This window comes from Oryzias latipes, chromosome 8 (assembly GCF_053564925.1).
Source record: "Oryzias latipes strain Hd-rR chromosome 8, Olatipes_Hd-rR_3.1".
Classification (NCBI taxonomy): domain Eukaryota; kingdom Metazoa; phylum Chordata; class Actinopteri; order Beloniformes; family Adrianichthyidae; genus Oryzias; species Oryzias latipes.
This window is the reverse complement of record NC_136244.1, coordinates 22,326,983-22,352,466: the sequence shown is the minus strand read 5'-3', so window position 1 is coordinate 22,352,466 and position 25,484 is coordinate 22,326,983. Positions and strand designations below refer to the sequence as shown.

Genomic DNA, 25,484 nt, shown 5'->3' with positions numbered 1-25,484 from the left:
GAAGGTTTTTCCAGTTTATTATAATTTGCGTAAAAAGAAAAAAAATTGGGAAGAAAAGAATGCGAGTTTCCAATAATAAAAGGATTTATCATTAAAAGATAATCTGAACGAAAACGTTTTTTTCCTTATACTTTATTTATGTCTATAAGTTGATTTTTTTTGGTCAATACAGCGATTCATTAAAACATATTTCAACCATGACCATTTTGGAGAAGGTGCTAAAAACACTTCGCTGTGCCTGAGTGACTTTAACCGTGGTATCAGCCTCCCACCCGCCGCAGTGATGCTGTGTGTTTTGCTGTGAGATGCCCGACTGTGAGGAGTTCGCGCTATAGACAGGATTTCATCCCGGGCTTGGCAGGGGAGGGTCTCTGGGTAGGTAGAGAACAATCGTCTCTCCTTGGCTCCTGACAGCCAGAAAACACAGAGAGCTGGCATGCTCTCTGTGGGAAAAAAAAGAGCGGGAGTGACAATAGAGATGGACACACACACACACAAACTCACACATTTGCACAATGGCGCCCTTCCCTTCTCCCAAAATGGGTTCTGATGGTGCCATCGGGAGTTATGGGATGACAGGCTCGTTCGGCAAAGTGGATGGGGAGACCTCGTGAAAATAGTCTGTAAAAATGACCACAGTGTTAGCCTGCTGTCAGACCAGCTGACAGACAGAGCGACAGAGGCGGAGGGAGGGAGAAAAAAACAGAATAGGGAAAAGAGGTTCAACACAATGTCTGCCATGCAGCAACTTCTGCAAACTCGCAGGGGATTACGTTCAAGTGCTTCTGTGTGTGTGTGTGTGTGGGTGGGTGGGTGGGTGGGTGGGTGGGTGTGTTTGTATATGTGTGCAACACTGTACGCTCATGTGGACAAGTGTCCTCACAACCTTAGCTATTTGTCAATACACGTGGATTGCGCGGGCATGTTCTGTGTGCACGCATGCGTGTGCGCCTTTTACGCGCGAGCGAAAAATGAGAGGAAAGAGGTGGGAGAGGAGGGCGAAGCGTGTTTGTGTGCGAGGAGACGGGAGGGGGGTGGGGGGGGGGGCGTTTAAATTCTGCGACATCTGTTCATTACAACTGGAGTGTGTTTATTTTTATACAGCCAGCCACAAGCAAAGAGCTCGACTGGCACTACTGGTTAATGTAACAGAGACGGCAAATGAAATAGTAAGGAAGCAAGAACAAAGAAGAGTGTGTGTTGGAGAGGATAATATATGACAAAAATTATTCCTCCTTATATACAACTATTACTCCGATCAAGATACACAACAATGAAGCTGAACTTAAGATGAAAAAGAAGAGTTCAGGCAGTTTCCATGTGACCTCTTTGATGAAGGAAAGGAGCTGAAGTGTATAAATTATTTGTTCAAGCAGGTAAATATTCATGCAGACATGTTAGCATTTGTTTCTGTATTTGCTCTGTACTTTTGACTCATGTTCCCTTCAAACCTGTTGACTGCTTTAGAGCGCAGAGACACTAGCAAACATCACAAATCTCCTTATCATTGAAATCTGCGGAGTATATACATGTTCACATGGTTCTGCTGCAGAGGCCTGTGCAACAAGAAGCCGCAGATTAATGTTTCATCCACGCATCCAAACCTTTTTGGCCCCCTGCATCACTACCCTCCACCCCTTTTCACCCCGCTCTCACGGTCCCCCAGGACGGCGTGCTCTGGAATGCCGCTCAGGGGGAAGAATCTGGCTGCAGGCGTTCAATATGTCACACAAGAAGGAAACAGAGGTGCAAACAGAGGTGTGACGGGTATGTGCTTTCATTAGTTGTTATTTACCAGGCAGTGATAGGCTGTCGATGGTGTGCAGGAAAAAGACGACAGATTAAAGGTTTAAAGGACTCAGATTAACAGGCTCAGGACAGAGAGTCTGGCTCGGAGCAAAAGGGAATTAGGGGGGCATTAACGGCTCCTGTGCATCAGCACATTAGCCATTCAGCTCCATGTGGCTGCAGAATCAGGACCAGCCCGCCCCTCATCATTTTCCGCTGTGTTGTTGCATTCATGACAATGTTAACATGTCCAGATGCTTTGTTATTCATGGACCATTATCAGAGGTATAATCTAATCATCACCTGTCATTTGACAATGTCACTTTCTCTTTATTTAGAATAATGTGCTCCAATGAGGAAATCTTGCAAACTTGTTAATTAACAATTACATTTAATTCCTTTTTTATTAGAAATTGTAACATTTAAGGATTTTTAATTTTCCATCAAAGCTAAATCTAAGCCCCAAAATGGAATGAATTTTAGACAAAACCTATAAACTATATTTATTTTGTGCTTTATCATATTATTACAAGCTTATGCGTAACCTAGTAGACTGCAATGTCTATTGAGAGCACAGAAACATGCATGAATGCATGAGAAGTAATGTAAAGTTTAGCGTGAAGCCCAAGAATACTTTGTCAAATGTGTAAGAAATGTTATCATTGGCATCTTTTCTTTATGTTCATGATATATATTCATTCATATTTTATTAAAATACATGTTAAATCAACAGAGAAAAAACAATCACAAAAACCAATAATTTACCAACAAGTAAACAATATTGATTATGTTTTGAAGGAAGTTTAACCTGAGTTCTGACTGCTGTAAAATGTACAGAAACACATGGTTATCCTGTAAAGAAAAACTGGGATACAAGTAGAATTTATGTTAAGCAAATTTACAGAACGTCAGTTTTTGTACTAAAATCCAAATTGTGAGTATTTTAAACCATAAATTAGAGTAAATATGCTCAGTAAATCTCCAAAATTTATATTAATTATAGGCATAAGAAATCTTTTTCCACAATAACATTAACATTTTTGTCACCGTTGCCAAATTTACAATTCAATTTTTGCTAAAAGTTAAAGGCTTTTTAAAGTAAATCTGATATGACTTTTTTTATAACATATGTTTAGTTCAATGGAACCAAACCCATCGCTAATGAATGTGAGATGAAGCTTCAGGTGCAGTTCTGGAAAAAGTTGACCAGGACTGACACCTGAAGGATTTAATTCTTGTCTTTTCTGTAACATCATCACTTTAAGATGCAAACAAGAAATCCAACGTGTTTGTAAATGTCACTGGGTTGCTTTAAGTGAACTACTGTCGAGAATGTCAGGAAATCATTCAAGAACAGTCATGAAAAATATGCTTAGAAGTCAGAGAGGACATATTGAAGCAGCTGTTTCTCAGAATTTCAAATGTCAGGTTAACACACACACACTACCACTCTGGAACAAGTCTGGTCAATTTTAATGGTGCAGTGCACGTGCATGAACAGTCTTCACAAGGTAACCAGAAATAGAACTTCAAATGGATGTTAACCCTGCCTTGTTTCTATGCCAACAAGTATGAACAAAAAGTTATGATTAAAAGTTTTAGGTGCAACACGGAGCAACACGAGTAAGGCGCAGATCCTCAGAATATCAGATTTAAAGTTGCTAAATATACATATATGGAATATTAGAATTGCTTTCTAATGGGCTCTAATTTCCTATAGGTGCCTCATAACTCTTAACTAACTTTCTTTGTTTGCAGAGTGGCTGCATAAGCCAGGAGAGATGTGAAGACATGGAGTCTCCTCTAAAGCCTTCCTCCTAAGCATCCCTGGATTAAAAGGATTAGCAGGCAAGGCAAACACTAAAGCTGGCTAATTCTCACCCAAGCACAGAGAGCTACCCAGAGCCCTGTGGAGCCCTTTTTCTGCTCAGAGCAGCTGTGTGGTGGAGGAAGGGACAGGGCTGCTTCCATCAGAGGAATCAGAGGAGAGCAGACAGAAATCACTGCTTCCCTCTAGCTCCCCCTTTTTTTTTTTTTTTTTACATTTTTGGAAATTTGTGTGGATCACATTAGTGCTGCACCGAAATGTAAACTTAAATCCTAAATTACTTGAAGTATCGTTGTCCAAAATTGTATGAAAACATAATATTTAATTTGAAGGGAGGTTTTGAGAAGTGCAAAATATTAAATCTAAAAACTTCATTTGAAATGTTGTAAAAACCTCCATTAAAATGTAATAAAGTACTCAAAAATTAATCTTAAAATGAAGGAATCTCATCTTATTTTACATGATGGATGCCACTTGCAGCCTTTCTCACATTAAGCCTGTTCATATAATTTTGTTAACAGTTATCATCCTGAATAGGGCTCATGAATATATCAGTTCATAAAAGGGTTTGGTCATAGAAAGTGTCAATTCTGAAGGAATGATAAGAGTGCTGCTAAAGTTTGCAAAGTTGCAAACCACTTCCTGATTGATTGTTGGTTTGTTGTGAGTAAACAGAAACACAAAAAGTGAGATTTAGCTAAATGTACCACAAAAAAAAGGTGGAGACGGTTTTGATTCAGATTGACATCCAATGTTTAGGTCTGTTAATCCTGCAAGTTTACTTTCTTTTGAGGGAAAAGTGAAATAAACCTGTCAAATATATCAAAGAAATCAATAAGATCTGTGTATTAAAAAAAATGTGTCATATTTTGCAGGTTTTTTGCAGGTAAACCGAAAGGAAAATATAATAAAACCATAATCTTCTTTTCTTCTTCTGGTGAAAATTTTGCATCAATAATTTTTTATTTACACAAATATTTTTTTTATAACTTTGAATTCCCATTACTAATCAATTTTCTGAAACTAAGCAATAATGTGTGTTTGAATCATGTAAAGCTAAATAGCAAAGTAACTTTTGATGTTCAGAAGAATTCATATTTATGGTTACCTGCAATACAGGTTAATTATCTTTGCAAGCAAATATGTTTCTGTTTTTTCATGCAGTCATGTTTCTCATCATCTCCATTTTTTATTTCTCACAGAAGACCTGTCTTTGGACTCTGACAGTTTTGTTACTGCTCCTCTTTCACCCAAAGAAAACCTGCTTTAATCTTTTAAAGTACTCATATGATTTAGCTTTTTAGTCAAATTCTCATGAGTTAATAAGAGTTCACTCTTAAATATTGATTCTTTAATTTTCAATTATGCAAATTTTCTTTTTTTTTAAAGTATATTTCTTTGTGTTTTGTCTCCTGAAAATCTTTTTTTCCCTTCTTTCCCTTCTAAAAGCTTAATTTTTGTTCTTTCCCTGCTTAAAATTTAGGAACGAGCTGACTGAGGGTCTCTTTTTTGGCACGTTTGATGGGATTTTCTGAAGGCGATTTGTTTGTAAATCTTTTAGGTGGTTTGTGCTGACAGCTCTGCTGATGGGGCCGTGTTTCCTGTCAGTCAGCGTGGTGCAACAGCTTGTTGAGGTCCGCCAACGGTTGCTTTTAATTGCAGCCTCATTTGCATATAGGGAGACTTATGCAGGCGTTTGCTTCACAAGATCAAGTTGCAAAGCAATTCCACTACTTTGTTTACTAACAAGAAATAATAAAAAGATAAATATCAATTGCAACTTTTCCAGACATGTTTTAAAATGAATGTTTACTGTTAAAAATAGTCATCAAATAGTTAGGATTTTGATGTTCTGTCTTTTGGAACCACTGGTCATTCATTTTATTTTTTATTTTTCTATATGCATTTGTAGTTTTATGAAATGACACTCCCCTGAAGTTTTTATTCCCATAAAAATGCTGTCAGTGAGAGATTTCTTATTTGAAAATCTATAATAAACAAAAGAACGTGAAAATACATTCGGTTTTAGATTCTATAAAAAGACGGTAAATTTCTAAAATGTTTTTGAACAACTTAATAAAGCTGTACTACAAACAATAAACGACATAATCCTCTTTAGTCGATGTTAGGTCAAACATGTATTGCTAAATAACTCAAGTTTCTAGAGACCAAATTGGTCCTTTGTCAGAAAATCTCAACAAAAATAAACCAACCTGCAGACTCATTTTAGAAATTGTCTGTTCTGTAAGTAAAGCTACAGAAATATGAAATCTAGATTCTGTTTAACAATTTCATTACTTATCAATTCCTATTATTAAAAAAAAAGGAGAATAAATATTCAGTTAGCTTAGCAGGCACAACTTAGGACCATCAACACTAACAATTTTTTTGCAGAAAAATAAGCACATCTGCATTTGTGGTATAAGGGATCTTTCAGGACTTCTGGTGTCAGGTTGTGGAGAAAACCCTCTCAGATGGGGTGGAAGCTAACAGAGAAAGCATTCAGATGACAGCAGGGTCCCCCTCTTGCTCCTCCACTACAGAATGGCGTTACCCTTGAAAGGAAGACCAGGCAACACAAAAAGACAAATATGACAAGGAAGTAGATGAATAGTTACCTGCAGGATCAGCAGAAATCCACTTGTCAGAAGCTGATAAAAACACAGCATTCATTTTAAACTATCACGAGTGAAAATGTTTCAGCTTATTTGAAGTGTTACCCTGTTTTGGTACTTTGCAAGTATTGCAAGAAGAGGCCATGTTGTCATCTTTTTTTTGTGAAGTGTAAACACACTTTTGAATGTTTCTAGTGCTTAGTGTTCATGTTTTCTGCAACATGCATGCTGATGTCATTCATGCTGGCCAGAACTGATAAAGGAATCCTTTGAAAAACAGCAAACAATTCCAAAGAATGGAAATAGCGGGAACCGGTTCTCAACCAGAACTGTTTCTTGATTCCCATCTTGATGTCAAACAGTCACTACATACATTTTGCGCTGATTCCACGGATGAAAATTGGTCATGCATGAATATACATGGAAAAAGTGAGAAACGTATTACGAATGAACCACGTTAAAACCACGGAAGATAAATAATAAACCCTGCAAAGAACACATAAATCCATGTAGAACATGAATTGTGTGTGATTATTGTGCTGTTTGTATGCAATTCATTTGTGATTCGTTCGTCCACTACAAAATTTGAACGTTCATTTGTCTGTTTGTCATAAATGGAATGAATTTTCTTTATTAATTCAAGGTGTCAAATTTAAAAACAATTTTTAAAGAAAACTCAATGAACTGTAGCTATAAAAGAAGAGAAAACTTTATATGCGTTACTTCTGACTTTATGTGAAATGGTTGCTTGACATTTTTGTTGAAAAAAAACGGAAATATTTTCTCCTCCCTGTTGTTGTTTCTTATTTCCATTGAGTGAAAATAGATTTAAGAGTTGGTTTTGCACATGAGACCAACAGTTACCTTCTGGGTAAATATTAAAAGTTTACAAGTGTATGAAAGCTTCAGAGTTTGTCTTATAGCAAAAATATAACAAAACCTCCTAAATTTGATAGGAATACCTAATGGAATCGAGATTTTGAGTGTACAGACAACCTCTCATATGGAAATCTTCATCAACCTTTAGATACAAGTGGGATGAAATAAAGGTACATATAGTTGGGATTAAAAACATTGTTTTCAGTAAATCAACAAATTTAGATTATTTTAAGGTGGGCTGGAGTGAAACAAAAGCAAATAGTTAGAAAGAGGCTATTTCTACTTTTTTATGCACTCTAAATCAAATCAAATCAAACTTTATTTATAAAATGTAAACTTTATTTATGAAATCTAAACAACCACTTCCAACAGCAAAAACTGCACCTGCTGGATGGAAGCTACAAAGTTGGTGGAACACAAAAGCAGACAATGAGGCACGAGAGCGGCATTTCCCAGCAGTGCATCACAACAAACCCACACTCATTTATCTTAAGTTTGGTTGCACTTCAGAGACCTAAAGCAAGCAAACGACATCCATCTCAGTTCACGTTCGGTAAACAAGAGGAAAAGCAGTCAGAGGGTCCGTGCTCGGGCTCGTGCTCTGCAGCCGGCAGAGGACAATGCGGAGCTGGCAGAGTCGGAGTCTCGTGCCAGAGGGAATAGAGTGCCACATGGTGCCCCTTTAGAGCAGGGCCAGCCTGGAGGGGGATGTGAGCCACAATGCATGTACACATGTGTGTTTTTTTGTGTGCATGCACTTAAGCGTAAACAGCTGACCGTCCATGCTCTGAAAACAGACAATAGAGAGCTACCTTTAAGTTGTAGGTTTTCGTATGAAACTGGTTGTGTAGGTGCATGTGTTAATGGGGTTACAGCAAGGTGGGGCACAGGGTAGACGTGTGTGTGTGTCTGAATAGAGGGAGGGGGGGTCCCAGTTCCCTTTTGAATCTTAAATTCCTCAACATCTGTTCAATCCTTTTCTGTGGGAGCAGCAGCGGGCTGTGATTTCAGTGTGTTGATGCGTGTTTGTGTGCGTGCGCGCACGTGAGCGTGTGGGTCTGTTGTTGTGTTGTGTCTGTCTGCATATGTGCACGCTCTGCTGAAGGTGCTGGTTGTTACCCGCACCTTAATTAGGAGGAGACAGAGACTCATTTTCAACAATACTTGCAGGTAATGTGAAGTGTTCACAGTGAATGCATAAGCAGACCCATTCACCTCCAAACCCGGCGACACCCCCACAGCTCCCACGACTGCAACCTGAATTACAACTCAAGTTCACCGTCTTTGATCAAAAAACATAATGCATGTCGCCCCGTTTGGCCCAAAACAACACCGAAGCGTTCCCCTTCATCAAACAGAGAATGAGAAACGGGGGCTGCAGCTGGAGCAGGACAAACCAAGTTGGTCAAAAAGGGGATTTGTTTGTCTTCAGGAGATGTGGGTTAGACCTAACACGCTGTATACGAATGCAAAATGACAGACGAATTTTGGAATGAAATATTCAGGTGCTGAGTGCCATCTTCTGAGGGAGAATTTCAAAGTGTCTTCCATAAACAGCTGTGAGGCCAGAGGGCCCCGGTGGAAAACATGCTTCCGGAAACACTTTGAACATTTTCTGTGTTCATGATTTCAGCTGATTTTAAAGGGAAAAATCTTTTCCTTCACTGACATCATTTGGCATAAACCTGCAGCAAATTATCCACATACATTATTTCCCATCATGCTCCACTGACATGGGTGGAAATGAGATCTTCATTTTAAAGACAATTCATTTCATAATTTCTGGTTGCTGATACGATTTTTTGGTTTATTTTTAACGTTCCGGTTTAATGACCTAAAATCAGTCCAGGACTTCTTTAGCCAAACTTTCAACCAGTGTGACTTAGACATAAATATTTGGGTACTGAACAGGACTATCCTTATACTCCTAGGATCTTTACTTGATGAAAAACCGCAGACGTACATTTTTTTTTTGCGTCAGCTCAGAAAACAAGCTCAACACACTCATCCGGAACCTCTTCCTCAGACACCATCCTCTCGGCAGTCCTCACTAACCTGCTGCCAGTCTTACGCCACCTTTTGCCAAGCCTGCCAAACTTATGTCACATCAGAGGAGACCCTGGTGTCAACTCCTCACAGCACACATGCCAACCCGCTGCCCTCCACTTGCCAACCTCATGCTACAATGGTGGCAATCCGCAGACAACAATATGCCAGTCGAGGTCTTCTGTTTGGCCCGCACTTAGAAATCCCTGGGTGGTGGCCTGAGGGGGGTGCTGGATGGAAGTAGAAAAGTTCAAAAGTTGTTTGGGAGTTGGGGTTGAAAGAAAAAGTTTGTTAAATTGATCAAATTAAGATCAGATTTGGACTTTAAGATCTAATCTGAGACTCGCTCCACCAGCCTGTCTCCCACCAGAGCCCCTCACCTCTGTCTCTCTTCCTCCTGATGCCTACTGGCACTTTGGGAGCAGTGCCCCCCCCCCACCCCCCACCACCTCCACTACCACCAAACTCCGACTCCGTGCCCCCCTACCCCTCCACCCATCCTCCACTCCCTCCCTCTTCTGGATGCCAGCCGACGGCCCTCACAGTGTGGCACGCCATCTGCTGCCCCCCGCCCCGGCAACCCATCCACCCCCCCCCTCCATCTTAACCCTGCAGACAGCAGCTACCCACAATCCCCCTCTGCCTCAGCCGCGCGGCATATAGAACAGGAGGCTTTCTCACAGATCACTTCACCCCCCGATGCCCCCACCATAAAGGAGGAAGCTGTGGAAAGTGTGTGTCGGAGGGGTGAGGGCGGTGGGGGCTTCACAGACAAAGTAGGAAAGCGATGGGTTAGGCATGTAAACAAAATAACATACTTTGCACATAAAGGCTGTAAAAACACAAAATATTTGACTTTTTTTGGCTCGAGAAACATTCAAATCAATTATTTTCCCTTAAACTCACAAAATCACCCCATCATACAATTTACCCCAAATGAATGTGTGCAGTCTGGGCAGCATCCTCACCACTCTCTGCTGTGTCTTAGAAAATGTAATCAAATGAAGTAAAATTTGTATTTTCTGCTTGAATGTTGCTGCGATACTTTAGATCAAAGACTTGAACAGGTAAGTCTTGTGCTACACGTCGCAGGTCAGCCTGCATTGGAGCCCGCCACTATGAGGCAACAGTAAAACCTGTTGGGATCTGATGCTGTCTTCGTGACAAAGCTCTCTTGATTGCTTTTTATCTCCAGAAAAGCGAGCTAAATAACGTGAGGGACATCAAACTATAGGAGGGAGAGAAAAGGAGCGGCGCTCCATCCATCTTGTGTGAGCATGGAAGCCTCATTCCTGGCACTCTATCCATCAATGAGCGCAACATTAACTCTCTGGATCAGAACCAACATCCCCAGATCTCTCTCCATCTCGCTTCCCCTCCCTTTGCTCAGCTAAACACACCGACGTACAGAATTAGTATTCTGCTGCCATCTTTGAAAAACCTCCACCTTTCTATACCTTCTTCTCACAAAGATCCTGACAGATTTTCCTTTCAGTGAGGAATCTGCCATCTTACTGCAGAAGTAAATTAAAGAGGAATTTCTGCTTTTGATGGCTGTTTGTTTCCTTTCACTTCCAGTGCCACCAGAAACGATCATGTTTTTAATCTTGACTCGATTCACCTCCTCTTTTCTCCTCAGCAGATCTCCTCTCTTTGTCTCTCTCCCAGTTGGTGTTAATAATTTAACTACTGAGCTGCTGCAGAGCTGGCTCCCATCCAGGCCTCCGATTGGCACTGTCTGTCTATTTATGACACTTTGTGGTGGCGCACATGTGTGGGATGTGCAAGAGAGGAAAACTGCATTTGTGTGCAGCTGAAGATGTGCTTCCCTGCAAGGACTTCAGTCAATAGAAAAAGACACAAGACTGTCGCCCGAACTGTAGGTTTTCCTCCGGGTTTTGCAAAACTGGATGGTTTCATTTGCTGCTTATGACAGCAGGTTTGAATCAATGCACAGTCGGACATTGTGTTGACTGCAGATTAGAGTTATTGAGGCTGAGTATCTGCACTGCAAATTATTTGATTCTTGCAAACATTTAAAACATTTTACCAAGTTTTTACTCGTCTTTGCTCTACGCCTTTCAATTTTCTCAATATCAACACAGTTTAGTTTTTTTTTTTTCTCTCATTAAGGGGTGGCATCAACAATTATTATTCAAATGATTCCAAATCCTTTTGCTTCATACTCTCAAAATTACAAAAACGTATTTTAAGAATCAAAAAACCTAAAAACTGCTTGATTTAAGAAATGCTCATAAGAAATGCCTTTAATTAAACAGAATGACCTCATAACACTTATACATGGAGAAGTCACATTGAATCTTTCAGACAGCTTTTAACATTGAACAGAGTTGTATTGAAGACCATGACATGAGGATTCATTAAGATGGGTCCAACTTGCATTAAGATCCCATCCTCGTTTTGTTCATATTTTGTTCTAAAATAAGTCATTTCGACTTGTTATACTAGTTTTTTGTAACAAATCAAAATTAAACTACAATTGTGTGCATAAAAACTTAAAAAATGCAAACTATTCGCTTAAAACCAGCAAAAAATGCTTTTTTTGGACTGTGTAACATTAAATTTGAAGTAATTTCATATGACAGTTAACTTTTATCAGTTTTCCTTCTTCTTAAATGCTTGTGTGGAACTCTTTGTTTTTGGTTTAAAACTATAAAATATCTTGTTAAATAAAAGTTACTTGCTGCAGGGACATCACTACTTTCTAGTGATTTTTTTGGATGAAATTAGTGTTTTTTATCTTTAGTTACCTCTTTTTGTGGTCTACTCACTCTGGATGCCTCAATTCTCGGTTCAAAACCGGACTGTAATAAACCGAATCGTGGGGAAAGTCAGCCGCTGGCTCGCTGCTTATAGTATGTTTACACTGAGAGTAAGTCAGTCTTCCACATGTAAGACTGACTTATTTACTGTTTTATCACATCACACCAGGCTCAATCTAAGCCAAAGGAAAGATTTTTCTTCTCTGTTCGTACCTTATTAGAACATTTTGACAAATTTTCTAAATTTTTTAGTTTTTGGTTTGTAATACAAAAACCATACAGAATTGAAACAAAAATCAAGGTTTGAACCGAATCGATCGCAGAGAAATTCAACTGTTGCATACTTCAACTTAAGTTTGGTTTTGTGTATAATAACTCTAGTGGGAGTAAAGATATATTTTTTTGATTCTCAACATTTCTATACTCCAGTTTTCATGCAGTTTGCTAAAATAAAAAAGGTCAGGAAAAAAACAATCACTTATTATTAATTAGTAAAACCTTGTTTTTGTACATCTGCTGTTTCAAAGGTTTAATACATTATAAAATACTTCTGTGTTTTTCCATACCAGTTCAATGTTTTAAGGTTTATTGGACATGGTATGGAGAGATTCTTGGATTGCAAAAATCCAATAATCACATTTAGGCAAAAAAATAAGTACATTTTGCAGTAAAATAACTCAGTTTAAAATGAGGTGCGTAAACATTTCCCTTAGTCTGTAATCCACCTGGAAAGACTGCCTGTTAGGCCGCGTTCTAGAAGAAGTAAAAAAAAGCAGTAAAAGAGGTGACATATCTGAAGCAAGTGTGTGACACGGTGTGAATCTTCATGCCACCTCCTACACCTCTCACCTTCCCACCACCCAGCCCACAGGATCTCTGCTGCAAGGGGAAAATCCGTGCAGCTCATGGTATTCATTTAGTCATCAGCTATCATCAATCATCCTTCCAATCAGCTGCCACTCTAACATCACTTATCATGAGCTGCAATTAAAAACATTTGGATTTGCTCCAAAATGTCACGGTGCTCCTCTTCACTCCCGTTTTCCCCCTCTGCATCCTTAAACAGTTTGAATGCCTCCACGTGTGACTCTTTTGTCAAATCTTTGCATCACTGCAAATGCATTTGGGCCTCTGCTGCGATTAATAGTAAACAGACGTATCAAAAGCCGCCCGCCGCTCCACCTTATCTAAATATGATATCTCATATGGGCCTTTCACACTTGTCGGAAAACATAAACACTCCACGCGCCGTTGTGCACACGCAGATCCCGCACTGTCATTAATTTCAGAGATGGAGGGAGGTCAGATCAGCAGACGGCGGGTTTGTGTGCAAGCATGTGTGATGCCGGATGTGTGCTCTCACGTATGTGAGCGTGCGTGTCAAGTGTAGGGAAGGGGGGGGGGTGTGCGCACACGCACGTGCGCACACCGGGGTTGACAGGTGGCTGCGGTAAAGAGGTGGTCCCTGAGCTGGGCTCTGCCCGTCTCTGGCTGAGAGAGGGAGGAATAAAAAGCTCCCAGCAGCTGTCGCCCTAATTCCTCTAACACAGTGCTTGTGCTCTGATTAGAAAACAGATCTGGCCTCTAATTTACTCCTGACACCAACTAATGCTCAATATCTCAATCGCACCGTGCCCGCTCGCCACTGGTCGGCCTGGCAGGACACGCGCACCCAGTGACTCAGAAGGTTAAGAGACTTGCAGCTCTAGAAGCAGGCCCATAAATCAGGCAGCTGAGCATGACAGGCAAGCCACAGAGTCACAGCGAAATTCAGCTGTGAGACGTTTCCCTTCAGTCAGAAACTGGGTCTGAGGATTTCTGGGCGCATGCGTCAAGACGAGACCTGTGGTGGTAACTTTACATTTGGAAAGATTTCTGCCAAGAACAAATATATTTACGTCCTCAAGTCTGAAGAACAGCTAAGCTGGCTTTCTAAAAATTACATCAACCATGTCTGTAGTTGTTTAACAGAAAAATACCCTAAGTAGTATATAATTTATTAAATGGTGCAGACTTGAATGGCAGTTTACTACCTTCTCAAGCCAAGTTCACACCGGCCTCTGCAATGAGCGTTCAAGCAACAACGTACAATGAAAAGTCCAGGTTAACATGCATAAATGTATGTTTCAGGCTTCCATTTTTAGGAATGTTTTTTGGCTCTACATATGAAACGTGCAGCCACTGCACGAGCGTTGAAAGTTAAACCAGGTCGAACGTTGACCAATATGTGGATGGCGCCCCTTTTAACTCTCTGAAGTGCCAACAGTTTGAAAAATCATCATGAAGGAGAAAGGAATGATTGCGGTTTGTGCCTGATTTTATGATGGAATTTTATATCTGAATGGAGCTGTGAAAGAAAAAACCTGGAGCAAGATTCACAAAAATTCTACCGCTTTAAGCCTCTTCCAACTGTAGGCGGCAGACATGCACTAGTATCGGGTAGCGACAGTACAATGTGAATAAAATAGGCAAAATGCACCTGCTTGAACGCACATCACATGCACTGTGTGAACATATAGGCTTAGAGGGCCCCAAAGCGCTTTACAGTCACAGTCCCATTCACACACACAAACACACTCTGATGATAGCTCTGCTGCCTTACACTGGTACCAACCTATAACCACCAGGAGGAATGTAGGGTTCAATGTCTTGCCCAAGGACACTTTGACACATGGATCGGCAGGGCGGCAATCAAACCTGCGATCTTCTGATCAGAGGTCAACGTCTCTACCTCTGCTTCATGGCCAGGCAACTAAAATAAAAGTATAGTCTAGGTTGTATACTTGAAGTTTACCTATTACATACCATCTATATATAATAAACTTAAAAAGTATTCAGTTAGGACACCTCCTACACTGCACATACATTGTCTATAGACTCCCAGTACTGAGAACATGTTGAAAACATCAAAAATTAAAGACGGGGAGGACATGGGTTCTAGTTCACAATGTGGTCTTACTGAAGACTAACAAGGGACCGAGTTTCTCCCTGCTTATAACCTAATGGTAGGATTGGGGGATGTGAACCACAACGTGCAGCTCACCGATTCCCCTGGGGAGGTGTCAGATTTGCAACAACTGATGGGATTTTAACTTTTTAATAACACCAAACTCTAAGATATTCATTAAACCCATGCAACTGAAGCCAAAGAAAGGTGTTTATTAAAGATTTTTAGATTTTCTGAGACTAAAAATGTGTGCAACTTCTTGAAATTATTAAATTAGAGGTATAAATAAAACATGTTTTCCAGGAAATATGAAAGCTTAACATTTCGTTTTCACTTTGGCTGACATTCAGACACCCCACCTGCAGATTAATAAGCTTAAGGAATGCGTTAATGAGTGGAAAAGGGTTAATAAAAAAATTATACCGCTTTCAATTACCTTAATTGGTTTCATTTAGCAGTTAAAGTCACATTGATCTTTAAAAAAGATATCGTTATTCAGAATATTACTTTTTTCCGCCTGTTGGCTTTTATTTCAGTGAAGAGGAGGAGGAGGTTAAACTGATCCAGCTAGTTAGTTCGGGTCAGAAGTCAAAGCTATTAGGAACTAATGATCCATCTGTGGGAAGAATTGAGAAAATCCAGACTAGAAGAAAGTGAGACAAAAGGTGAGAAAGTGAGCATAACCTCTGAACACACAGACAGGATTGATGAGCGAGGGGAATGAAGGGATGCTCTGAGCTGCCAAAGGAGGACCAAAGAGGCCCGGCTGGGTGCCGTGTCGGCGTCAGGCCAGCAGGGGGCAGAGGTGCGATGCAGGGAGTGGGAGGTGACAGCTCAGTGTCACACTGCACACAGGGTGTCACCTCAGCAGGCTGGGAGAGAACAAAAAAAAAGGGAGAGACAGAGAGGAGGAGAGTGGACAGAGAGACAAAAAGGTGAGAGATCTGTCTCAAGCTGTTCGTGTTTTTCTGCATCTCTCTCTGTCAGGGATGGAGAGGACATTCTGATTCCTTATTGTTTCTGGTCAAACCCAAAGGTGGATTCATTTGAGCTTGGAGACAAAAAGTTTTTAAAGAAAAACAGGGACTTTAAGTGAACCCTCGCTATATAATATGTGCCTATTATTTGTAAAAGACTAGTTCTCTTTGTGTGGCTGCATCCTTTAAAACCCTTTTCTCTCTGTCTCCCCTATCCTCCTCTGGGGACTCATTTGGCATCTTTCCCTACTTTTTATCCTGACTCCAAACTGCTGCTGTCTGAGCACAACACACACACTTGTAAGGGGGGGTCACAAATCCAACAGAGCAGCAACCCATCATGCAATTTCTCCATTTGTTTGGTCAAATGTATAGCGCAACAAAAAATAAAAACACACACTTCCAAATCAATTTCAAACCTGACAGCAGCTGAGAGGTACAAAACAAATCTCAGCTGAAATTAAACACACAAACAGAAATCAAGGAAGCAAAAAGACACAAACATTCATGATTTATTTGTTTTATTCTTTTTTTTTTTCAGTCTCCTTCTGGCTGCTTTCTCAGCTCCCAACCAGGAAATGACTCGCAGATTATTCGCGTTCTCCAGCAGAAAACAAAAAACAAACCCACTCTAGAAACTGATAGGCAGACAACTTCAAACGCAGAGAGAGAGAAAAATAAATTAATTACGGACCAGTTTGATGGAGATTAATTAATAAGAGTCGCGCAAAAACAGGAAGGAGAGAAGGAGCGCGCAGGAGGAAGCAGGGAGAAGGCTGGAGGTGAAGGCAGCGGCGCAAAGGGAGCGCGTCACACTCGGTTTTTAGTTGCAGCAAGGAACAAAATAAATAGATTTAAAAAAAGAGGGGGAAGCGCACTTAACGGACAGATGGGTGCGCGTTGAGTTTGCGCAAAAAGGACCAGCATGAAACAGAGGGCTCGGTCCTTTTCCGAGTTCCCTACTCTGCGCCTTTTCTTAATTATTTGGAGAAGGGTGTGACTGTGAACGCAAATATGCAAATGAAACGGTTATTATTACATTGCTCATCAAGCAGCACGGAGCAGACATTAATAGGCTGATGAATATGCATGTGAATTTGTTAATTAAGTTAATTATTCTGCTGAAAATGCATTCGTCTTCCAAGGACATCTTCCCCAGGATTCCAACCTGCTCTTCTCATTAGTCATGCGATATTTTACATTGGGCGCCAGGACAAGAGGAGGCAGAGCAGGGAGGGGCCCGCATGGGCCACGGATGCTGTGTACAATCCGGGGGCGTCACACGTTCTGGGCCCGCACAAAAAGAGAGTTTCGCAGAGATGTGAAGCAGGCGCGACTCCTGCGGTCAGGGTGAAAGGCCGCGCGCCGCACCCCGCTTCAGTGCGGGGCGTTGACTCCTGCAGTGGCCACGAAGCTCCCTCCATCCCCGATCCTCTCTTTCCTCTCCCCTAATTCCCCCCTCTTCGCTGCTTTTCCTCTAATTGCTTATTAAAACCCTCTTAAATGAACTTTTTGTGCCAACTTTCCAACACATTAATTAATTGTTGTAGCCAATTAAGTGTCGCTGCGCAAATGAGCTTCAGCACAAATGGTCCTGCAGGGCCCGTCCCCCCTGCTTCATGCCCCCCTCCCCCCCCACCCCGACTGCTTTCCCAGCAGCCCATGTGCCCTTAAAGCGGCAGCATCAGGACGCAGACAGGGAAGCTGCGGCCCTTTGACTGCAATCAGTAATTAGACCTTGAGACAAAAAAAAAGACAGTTTTCTTGCAGCATCAGAGAAGATGATGCCACCAAGCCTGAGGTGACTGCATAAAGGTCAGAAGAACATTTTTGAAAAAGTCAGCAGCATCACCATCAGATGAGGACACTTTAATGTACAGATGTTTGAAGGAAACAGAGCAAACAAGCGCGCACGTGACTGCAGTTTCTGAGAAAACTATAAACTGAGATGTTATTGCATCTATAAAGCATGCTGCTGCTGCAGTAAACCACATATCACTGCAGGAAAAAAAAAGAAAAAGAAAAAGAGTCTATCAATTTTCAAAATATCCCATAAATGAAGGCGGGGTCATAAACCAAACAGCTGACATGAAATTTACTTTGATAGATCTGATGAAGGCAGCAGGATTTGCTCACCGAGTCGCATTCAAGAGCGTGGGATTTTTTACCGACCAGACACTAAACTTTAAGAGAATGACAATCCAATAAAGATGAAAAAACATAATTTAAAGTTTCAGCATTTCTCTTGTATTAATGGAAGGCTGGGGGAGTGGGTGACGGGGGGAGGGGGGGGGGGGCTAGCCTCCCCTGACATTTCACTTAGTGATCAAACAACTTCAGCTGCTAAACACAGAAATTAATTAAGAAAGCTTTCCTGATCCTCTTGCAATATGTATTTGATTTATTGTTTCAAGTAATTTCGAAGTAAGAAAAGACAAAAATTACAAATCATAGATATATCAAATCTATTTTAGAGCTAATAAATGAATGCTATAATTAATCATAAATAGAAAGACTTATAAATACATGAATATGATAAAGAAAAGAGTTTGATTCATTGCTAGAAATGGAGGAAAGAAGTAGATTTATTAGGGGTGTCATAGCCGGTATTTGTTCGTTTGATTCACTGACCTAAAATCGATCCAGGACATCTTTAGCCAAAACCTCAACCAGTGTGACTCAGACAGAAATACCTGGATACTGAACAACAGGTGAGCTTTTCCAGATTCCTTGGATTCCTTGAAAGATAATCAAGTGCAAATTAAACATGTGTACAAAAAAACAAGTAAACAAGAATTTATATTTAAGTTTATAAAGTTTAGTCCACTGTTGTTTTTCCACAGTAAAATATTAAGCAGATCATTGTTACATGATAGCACACTGCATGGATCGTGTTGTGTCTTTGCTAAAGTTTCCACTCACTAGAATGATGGATTGATCGTTTTTTGCCGCCGTCACGCGTGTGTAGTCTGCTATGATGCACGTAATAGTAAAATAAACCTACCGTGATATTTTTCAATATCAATAAAATCGATTTAATTCATTATGATTTTATAATGCTATAGATCAGTTCGATCAGACAGATTGATATGGTTGGATAATATGAATATAAATTGATCCATCGATTCTGTTGATTAATCGTTATACCCCTTAAATCTATATCCACCATTAGTATGATTTATTATATATATATATATATATTTTTTTTTTTACTAAGGTTGCAATAATGCAGTTAACATCTATTTTAAAATTAATTTTAGACAATTCTCACATCATCTGGAATGAAGATTTGTAAGAAAACGGATGTTTTAAAAAGTTCTCTTTCAGAGTGTCAGAGAACTGTAAACAGTTTGGTTTTGATTGACACCTGTGCTTTTAAAATCAGAACGCTGAATGGAACGGCTTTACGTTTCTTGGCAACAATCAGTCTCAGTTCATTCTTCCCTCTGAGGGAATCGGACCGCAGGATCACACAAAATCACAGTCTCAACTTTTTTTTTTTATTATTATTTTTTACTAGAACTGCAGAATCCCAGCAATTGCTTTCATCATATAAGTGCCCCCCCCTGTTGTACGTTACAATTTGTTTTTCTCTGCTTAAAAATCTTCCAGTTTGTTGTTTTGTTCTCAACTGTGAAGAATCAAAGGGGATCTGCTGACACGCAAGATATTCAAGAAACTTGCTTCCTTTTGTTTTTTGGCTAAGAGTCCAGAATGAAGGAATCTTTGAGTCCCTCCTCTTGTATTTTGGGGTTCTTGGCTGCTACCGTACGTGCTGACCGATGCTAAGTCCTCACATGTTTCTGAGGCAACAAATGAGGTTATCGATTTATCAAATAAGGATGCGATTATGTGAACCCACTGCAAAGTACGCAGATCACCTTAGGGCAACCCCGTTAGGGAATCTGTGATCTAAAAGACAGACTGACAGCTGAAAGATTCCCTCTTTTGTCTTCCTGCTGGTCTGCAGGATCAGACGCAGATTTGTGCTTTGTTTTTAGAAAAAGAAAATAGTACAGTAGAAAAGAAATCAAATCAAAAATGTAATTTCTTTCATAGGATTTGGCATCAGCTGACTGAAACAGACTGTCAGTCATCGTTCGATCCAAAATGGAGGCTTGTTTTGAAGCCGCCGCCTGTCCCTGCTGTGGCACGTACCGACTGGCAGCGTGGCACATTTACAGGCATTCCCCCCCATAGGGTGCTTTTCTGACTGATGACACAGCCGCCCTCTCGTCACTCCTCAGCCTGATTTATGCGTGTAGTCTCTGTGACTTGGCATCGCCGTTTGCCCGCCACTTCTTCAGTGTCCCTGCGGGCGCATTCGCCATCATTCCCCGTCCCGGCGGGCAGAGGCATTAAACAGAACGCACGCGCGGCTCATCTTGTTCAAGCTGGGCCCGTGCTGCAGGGCAGGTGAGCCTCCCATCGCCTCCTCTATGGTACCCGGAGGGCTCAGCTGCTCGTTGGGCCAGAGGGGTAAGCGGCTCTGTGCAGCTGCCAAGTGAGGAGCTGGTCTGGGTGAAACCAATCCACCACACAAACACACACTTCAATTGGATTTCACGGTTCTCCTAAAAGAGAAAATTTTTATCTATAAATTAAGTTTTAAAACGTTACATATTTTTTATCATGTACAACAATTTCCTTAAAAAAACTCTGGATAAAAGCAGAACAAACTGTAATTCTGATGATCTAAGATGTTCTGCATCTGCTTTTGGGGCCTTTTCCTCTCAAACAGTCTGCTGAAGGACAGTAAAGTCTGAACTGACTTACTGCCTGTTCTAGCTGAGCGGGAGGCAATGCCCACCATCTAGTGGCTGCTTCGCACCAAAACATCCAGAAAGAGCAGGAAAAACCAGCCGGTCGGTCGGTCGCATCACTTCCTTTAATCAACGGAACCAAGAAAACACATTACAAAATTCTCTTTTTACAGAAACGGTTCTAGGCTTCCAATTTCTTTTCTTCTTTTTTTTTTTTTCCGAAAGCAAAAAATAGGAGGAAACAGAATGATTTAGCATAAGTTGTTATAGCAATTTATAATTTTATTTATGTAATAAAAAAGAAAACTTTTGCAAAAATTAGATGAGGGGCAGATATATTAGTCGAGGCTTTCAGGGTCCATCTGGAACAATCAGTTTTTGTACTATAGGTTATGTGGCAGAAAAGCATGTGCATTAGGGTGCTGCTCATCTTCAAGACGTAGTTCAATTCTTTTTTTTTCTATTTAACAAGCTTGCGTTAACACAAAAGTTGGGTGCATGTGCCAACGGTATCCCTCAAGTGGGCCGAGTCGCACTTCCACTGGATGAAGGAGAGAATTTCACAGCCTTTACTCTTGAAAACAAACAAACAAACAAAAAAATTCCCTGCAAGGCTGAGATCATTCAGGGGTCACTGAGGTCACAACGATCACAAGGCGGGAAACGAACGGAAGCGAGCGCGGAGGTTTTGGCTGAAAGGTTTCTTCTGAAAAGCGCTGTTAGATGGGAGCGCTGCAGCGCACACGACAATCATTGACTTCAGAGATAAGAGGATGACGGTTGCTTTCAGAACGGTGCGATGGCTGCATCCCAAAGCTTTATTTCATTCGCGCAAAGACTTTCAGATGTTTGTCCTTTTTTTTTCACGGCTTGAAAAAAACGAACCACACGACTGCTGAGGGATTTCAGGAAAAACCCTCTTTCAGGCACACATTCATTTTCAATCATTGGATTCTCTACCTGCACCTGGTCCAGAGAATCACTGTCAGCTCCTCTGCGCTCTTCGGCTGCCTTTCCCCCTCAGACCAGGATGTCCCAGGATGATCAAGCGTTCCTCGTCCTCAGGATGGTGGGTCAGCGAGCAGCTCCATGAGAAAAGCGGAGGTCCTGGTCCTTGGGAAACTGCGCTGCAGAGGTGGGAGCAGCAGTCACCAGTCCTGCTGGGGCCTCAGCTGCAGGTGGGGGTTTGGGCGGAGAGTCCGCAGCCCAGAGAAGAGGGCCTTGCCTCCGGGCTAGAGCGTCCCCAGCAGGGGAAGGGTCTTCTTTTGGCTTGGGGGTCCCAGCTTCTGAGTCCTGCTGAGAAATGAGCTGAAGCAGGGCAGCTGCCACGGCCGGGCTGAAGTCCTGGCTGGGCTGCGCCTCGGCATCAGACGAGTTCCCGAAGATGGAAGCTGACGGGGGCGGCCCGGGTGGAGACGGTGGACGTTGTTCACCAGGTGGAGGCAGCTGGTTGACGGAAAATTGTTTCAGCTTTGACGACACACCGTCTTCTGAAGTAAAGCACAAACAAAAAAGACAATTAGACAAAAAGGAAAACTTGTGATGAAGTATTTTGATTAGAAAATTCATGCTTTTTTTTCTTAACGCAGCATAGTTGAACTTCCTACTTTCACCACAAGGGGGAGAACACAACTAAGAGCACTTTCTAATACTGAGACTTCATGTTTGTGTTTGGATAAACTACAGTGAACAAATGATTTTTCAACAAAAAGAGAAAACTTTTTTTCTAAAGGTATGCGTTACAAATGCAGGAATGTTTAAGGAGACATTCATATTTCAAAGTCCAAGTCTAAAGCAGCTAAAGGTGAATTTACCCACCAGTGTCACCAATCCAGTGTCAGCAGCATCACACACATTTGTTTTTAAAAGCTAATCTAGTGAACAGAAGAAAAAAAGAAAAATAAGAGTTGAAGAAAAAAAATAAAATTTAAAAGAAACACATGCAGGTGAGATCTAAAGATTCAAAAACATTTATTTTCACTTGATAATTTATTTGACTTTCTTCATAAAAAGACTGACATTACAGACTGTTTAAAGCAACATCTCTTTCTCTGAAGAACTCTTTGACACCTGCTTTATATGCAAAATAAAAGTGAAGAAGGAACAAAATAAGGAAATGGAACAGACTGTGAAAAGGTGATGGGAATTGTGGGGAAAAAACAGAGAAATCTTTGCTTTTGTACAAATGAAGAACATGTTCTCTGGTTTATTGACATCTACAGTGAAGCATGTGAACCAAACCTTTACCTGTCACCAGGGTCACATGACACCCGACACGCCAGATTATTATTATTTTGGTTAATTATTTAGGAGCTGCTTTAAGGGGAATGCTGGGTAATTTTTTTTTGTCAGGGACAAAGGACAGGCAGATGAACGACGGGGCTGGCAGCTTCATTTGTGTATTTCGTCTGAAAGTCTATTTTAATTAACTTACTAGAACATATGAATAAAATTCATTTTTTCTGGATATTTGTTGCTTTTAGAGACTAAACCCAGACTTGCCCTTGCAATCAGTAGTAGAAGTGGACGAACCGCGCGACAGCGCTTCTTCTGCCCGAACGCCATTGCTCTCATCTCCTTGTTCCTCATTTTGTGGTTTTATGATTTGCCCCAAAATGAGAGCCAGCAGGTTGGCCTGCTCCTCCTGGCTGAGGGAGGAGGGTTCTCCAGGCGTTGGTGAGACTTCCTGAGGCTCAGGGGGTGGCTCAGGAGGCTGGGGCACCGATGCAGGCTGGGCCTGTTCCTCCGGGGCCCCCTGCTGGTCGGAGGCCTCACCAAGAGTGGACAACAGCTGGCTGAGGTTCTCTGGGTTGGAGGGGTTGAGGAGCTGGGCCACCTGGTTCACGCTGAGATCCGTTTGGCCCTGGAGGAGGTTCAGCAGCACGGCCAACTCGGTTTGATTCAACTGCTCTGCAGCCGCTCCCAGACCTGAACACATATGAGAAATCAAAACATAACCAAGAAATTGTTTTGTTTGTTCCAAGAAGGAATAAAGGAAAATGCAGAAATTAGACACCAGGGGACTTCAGGTTCTAACTTGTAAAAACTCACTCCAATAAAATGTTGGTTTAGACACGTTCTTGGAGAACATATATAACGAAAATTAAGCTCAAAATTGCATTTCTGAGTATTTCTTTATTCAAAGTGTTGTAAATCAGGAGCAGACAAAAAATGTTTTAACAAGAGCTTATTTGTGACGTGGAAAACAAGCCCCCTGCTCTGCTCCATTCTGATGCAGACGACAAGATCCATGTTCTGAGCTGGCATCTGGCTCAAAGCTGTGGGGCTGCAAAGCTCCAACATTGCTCACCTTTTTTTTTTGCACTGCTAATGCTTAAAGCTAGCGGGTAAACAGAGGGCTCTCAGCAATGGGGAGGGGAAGGAAGGGTTATTCCACATCAACAGTCCTGCCCACAACTCAGAGGTGAATTTCTAATGAACTACTGCTGCTCTGCAGGTATTTTGATTTAGGCTAAAACCGCATACTCATAATTCAAGGCTTTGAAAACAGATCAAAAAAGGATCTTTAAAGGCAAAATACTGAACTGCAAATTGAAATCCCTTGAATTGCATCCGTTACCTGACAGCTCATTTTCCAAGTTGGCTGTGGAGGGGGGTTTTGCTGGGGGAGGGGGTGGGGGAGCCGGGCTGCTTTGAGATCGACTGTTTTCCCCACCCGAGGTCCCAGTCACATCTTTACGGGGCACTTTGGGCACAGGCACATCCTCGGTTACCGCGCTCTGCCGTGCACGCCTCCTCTTCTTGCTCCACAGCTCGTGGCAGTCCTGGTGATGCGGGAGGCTGAACAGAGAGGAAGGGTCAGAGGTCAACTCTGAAGAGCGAAGCTCCTCGAACAGAAGCAACAACCGTTTCCCTGAAACTGCAAGACGGAGCAAATCTTTTGCCCGAACACAAAGCTCTGCGACTACTGACTCGGGTGGAGGCATCTTGCTGGGCTCCACGTCACACAGGAAGTCACTGGTGAGAGCTTGCTCTGATGTGCAACGGCGTGCGGGGTCCAGGGTCAGCATTCGGTCCAGCAGGTCCAGAGCAGGAGTAGGTAAACTAAATGCAGAGAAGAGACATTAAACCTACAGAAGCACTCACAAAGAAGACCACAATAGTGGAAAAAAACAGATACATACAAGGCAAACTCCTCTCGTAGTCGCCGTCTGTACTGCTTTTTGGGTTTCATGGTGTTGAAAAGAGGAAGCTTAATCACATCTGGCCAAACTGCAGGACAGGGACTTCCACACAGACGGCTACAAAGCAAGAGGAGATTCTGTTTTTAGGCAACAGTCACCAAAAGCTACTGTACATTTATTTTATTCACATTTATCGTGAAAAAGGGTGAGTTAGCAAAGCAGAACAACTTATCCCAGAGTAAACCATGTATAACCGATATGAGCTTACAAATAGCATTTGGTTGTGTGTTGGGGGAGACCACCTCACCTGATGAGCTCCAGCTGTAGAAGTTCCTGGTTCGCCTGGAAGATGGGCTTCTTGGTGAAAAGTTCTCCAAGGATGCACCTAAACCATGAAAACCAACATCCAAATGAAGTCAGAGTTCGATTTAACTACTAAGATAAGAAGAGAAGAAAATTAAGGATTCACTTCACTATGTTTCAATTAACAGGAAAATAGAAAATTTAAATTCTAAAATAAAGCAGATAAAAACCTGCTCAAATAAGTGGACTTTATTGTGTCATTCCCTTTAAAGAAGTTAAACTAAATCATATATTAAACAACAATACAATAAGAAATTATCCTACAAACAAACAGTGTTCTTGTCAGTTTAAATTAAAGCATCTTTAAAATTTGTTTTTGGGCTTTTGTAGCACTTTTTTTTTTACAGATC

General features: G+C 41.4%; 1 protein-coding gene across 7 annotated transcripts in view; it reads right to left on the bottom strand.

Annotated features, from left to right (window-relative positions):
- Positions 1-15,082: 15,082 nt before the first annotated feature.
- Positions 15,083-25,484, bottom strand: part of cdk12 (cyclin dependent kinase 12) — a 17,691-nt gene continuing 7,289 nt past the window's right edge. Inside the window, exons 9-15 of one of the 7 annotated variants that reach the window (XR_013657805.1) lie at positions 25,079-25,156; positions 24,772-24,888; positions 24,560-24,691; positions 24,207-24,427; positions 23,129-23,554; positions 21,587-22,116; positions 15,083-15,758 (exon numbers count right to left, since the gene is read on the bottom strand). Coding sequence is in view for 4 of the 7 variants with exons in the window: in XM_011477935.4 (XP_011476237.1) it covers positions 21,701-22,116; positions 23,129-23,554; positions 24,207-24,427; positions 24,560-24,691; positions 24,772-24,888; positions 25,079-25,156 (1,390 nt within the window). In the remaining 3 variants the exon portion in view is untranslated. Of the gene's footprint in view, positions 15,759-20,645; positions 22,117-22,444; positions 22,501-23,128; positions 23,555-24,206; positions 24,428-24,559; positions 24,692-24,771; positions 24,889-25,078; positions 25,157-25,484 lie in introns of those variants that run through there. The other 6 variants (XR_013657806.1, XR_002290663.3, XM_011477935.4 and 3 more) reach the window with 6 other exon arrangements.